Source organism: Phytophthora parasitica (genome assembly GCF_000247585.1).
Source record: "Phytophthora parasitica INRA-310 unplaced genomic scaffold supercont2.122, whole genome shotgun sequence".
NCBI classification, from domain to species: Eukaryota; Oomycota; class Peronosporomycetes; order Peronosporales; family Peronosporaceae; genus Phytophthora; species Phytophthora nicotianae.
The window spans coordinates 31898-32702 of record NW_008649108.1 but is presented as its reverse complement, the minus strand read 5'-3'; the positions used below and the strand labels follow the sequence as shown (position 1 = coordinate 32702).

Here is an 805-nt window from a genome sequence, read left to right as displayed (position 1 = left end):
TCAACTGTTAAGACACTCCACTGTGGATGTAGAGTTATAGTGACCATCGCCACTCGCCAGAGCACTGTAGGAGACTCGCAACAGCCTCAGTAGATCAAGTTTCAGACGGGATGTCAGCATACAAATTCGGACCAAAAACGGGAGCTACGTGGGCGTCGGTGCGAAGTTCGGAGGAGTGGATTGATTGCAATGGGTTCAAGGAAGAGCACGTGCAATATGACAATCAGCACATGCAAGGTAAGCGAGGTGTATACTGATTTCACCCGTAACGTCTTGTGCTGTCTGTACCAACAGTCGTCCGAGACGTCAATGCCGCGAGGAACGTGCTAGGACTGCGTCGGAGTGTCTGTAGGGAAAGCATGGCACAACCACAATGCGGACGTTCAGGCGAGACCAATCATAGGCGTAGAGACGTAAGTTCGCAAAAGGGGGCTATTGCCAAGGTTGATTTATGTTGCTTAGCGAACTCGCCTTACTTCAAACACCAGAGCTACCAGTGAGTCCGATATGGAGGGAAGTAAGTCGATTCGCTGAGTAGTGACAGGATGGTCTGCCACTAACGGTCGCAGCATTACTATGCTGGCTGGTGACAGCTTCAGCATTGTCGCCGAAGGTGCCAGCAGCAATGACACCAGCGGCGGTGGCGATCATTTCGCGGTGGATTTTCCTCGGCGTCGTGCCGCTCTATGCCTCAGATGTGACGAGAGACCGCCAAAAAGGCTTGCAGAGACTGGGAACTCGCGATTTGCCCTAACAACACGCCGCTGCGACGCGGCGTCGGGCGATTGCCGTCAGGAGAGTAGGC

The 805-nt window shown here is 53.5% G+C and overlaps 1 protein-coding gene across 1 annotated transcript; it reads left to right on the top strand.

Moving 5' to 3' along the window:
• Positions 1-507: 507 nt before the first annotated feature.
• PPTG_24593 (hypothetical protein) lies at positions 508-754 on the top strand (the record flags this gene model as incomplete). The annotated part of the gene is made up of 2 exons (XM_008917901.1): positions 508-517; positions 594-754. 2 exons carry the CDS (start codon positions 508-510, stop codon positions 752-754), a joined length of 171 nt encoding a protein of 56 aa, XP_008916149.1.
• Between the last annotated feature and the right edge of the window lie 51 nt (positions 755-805).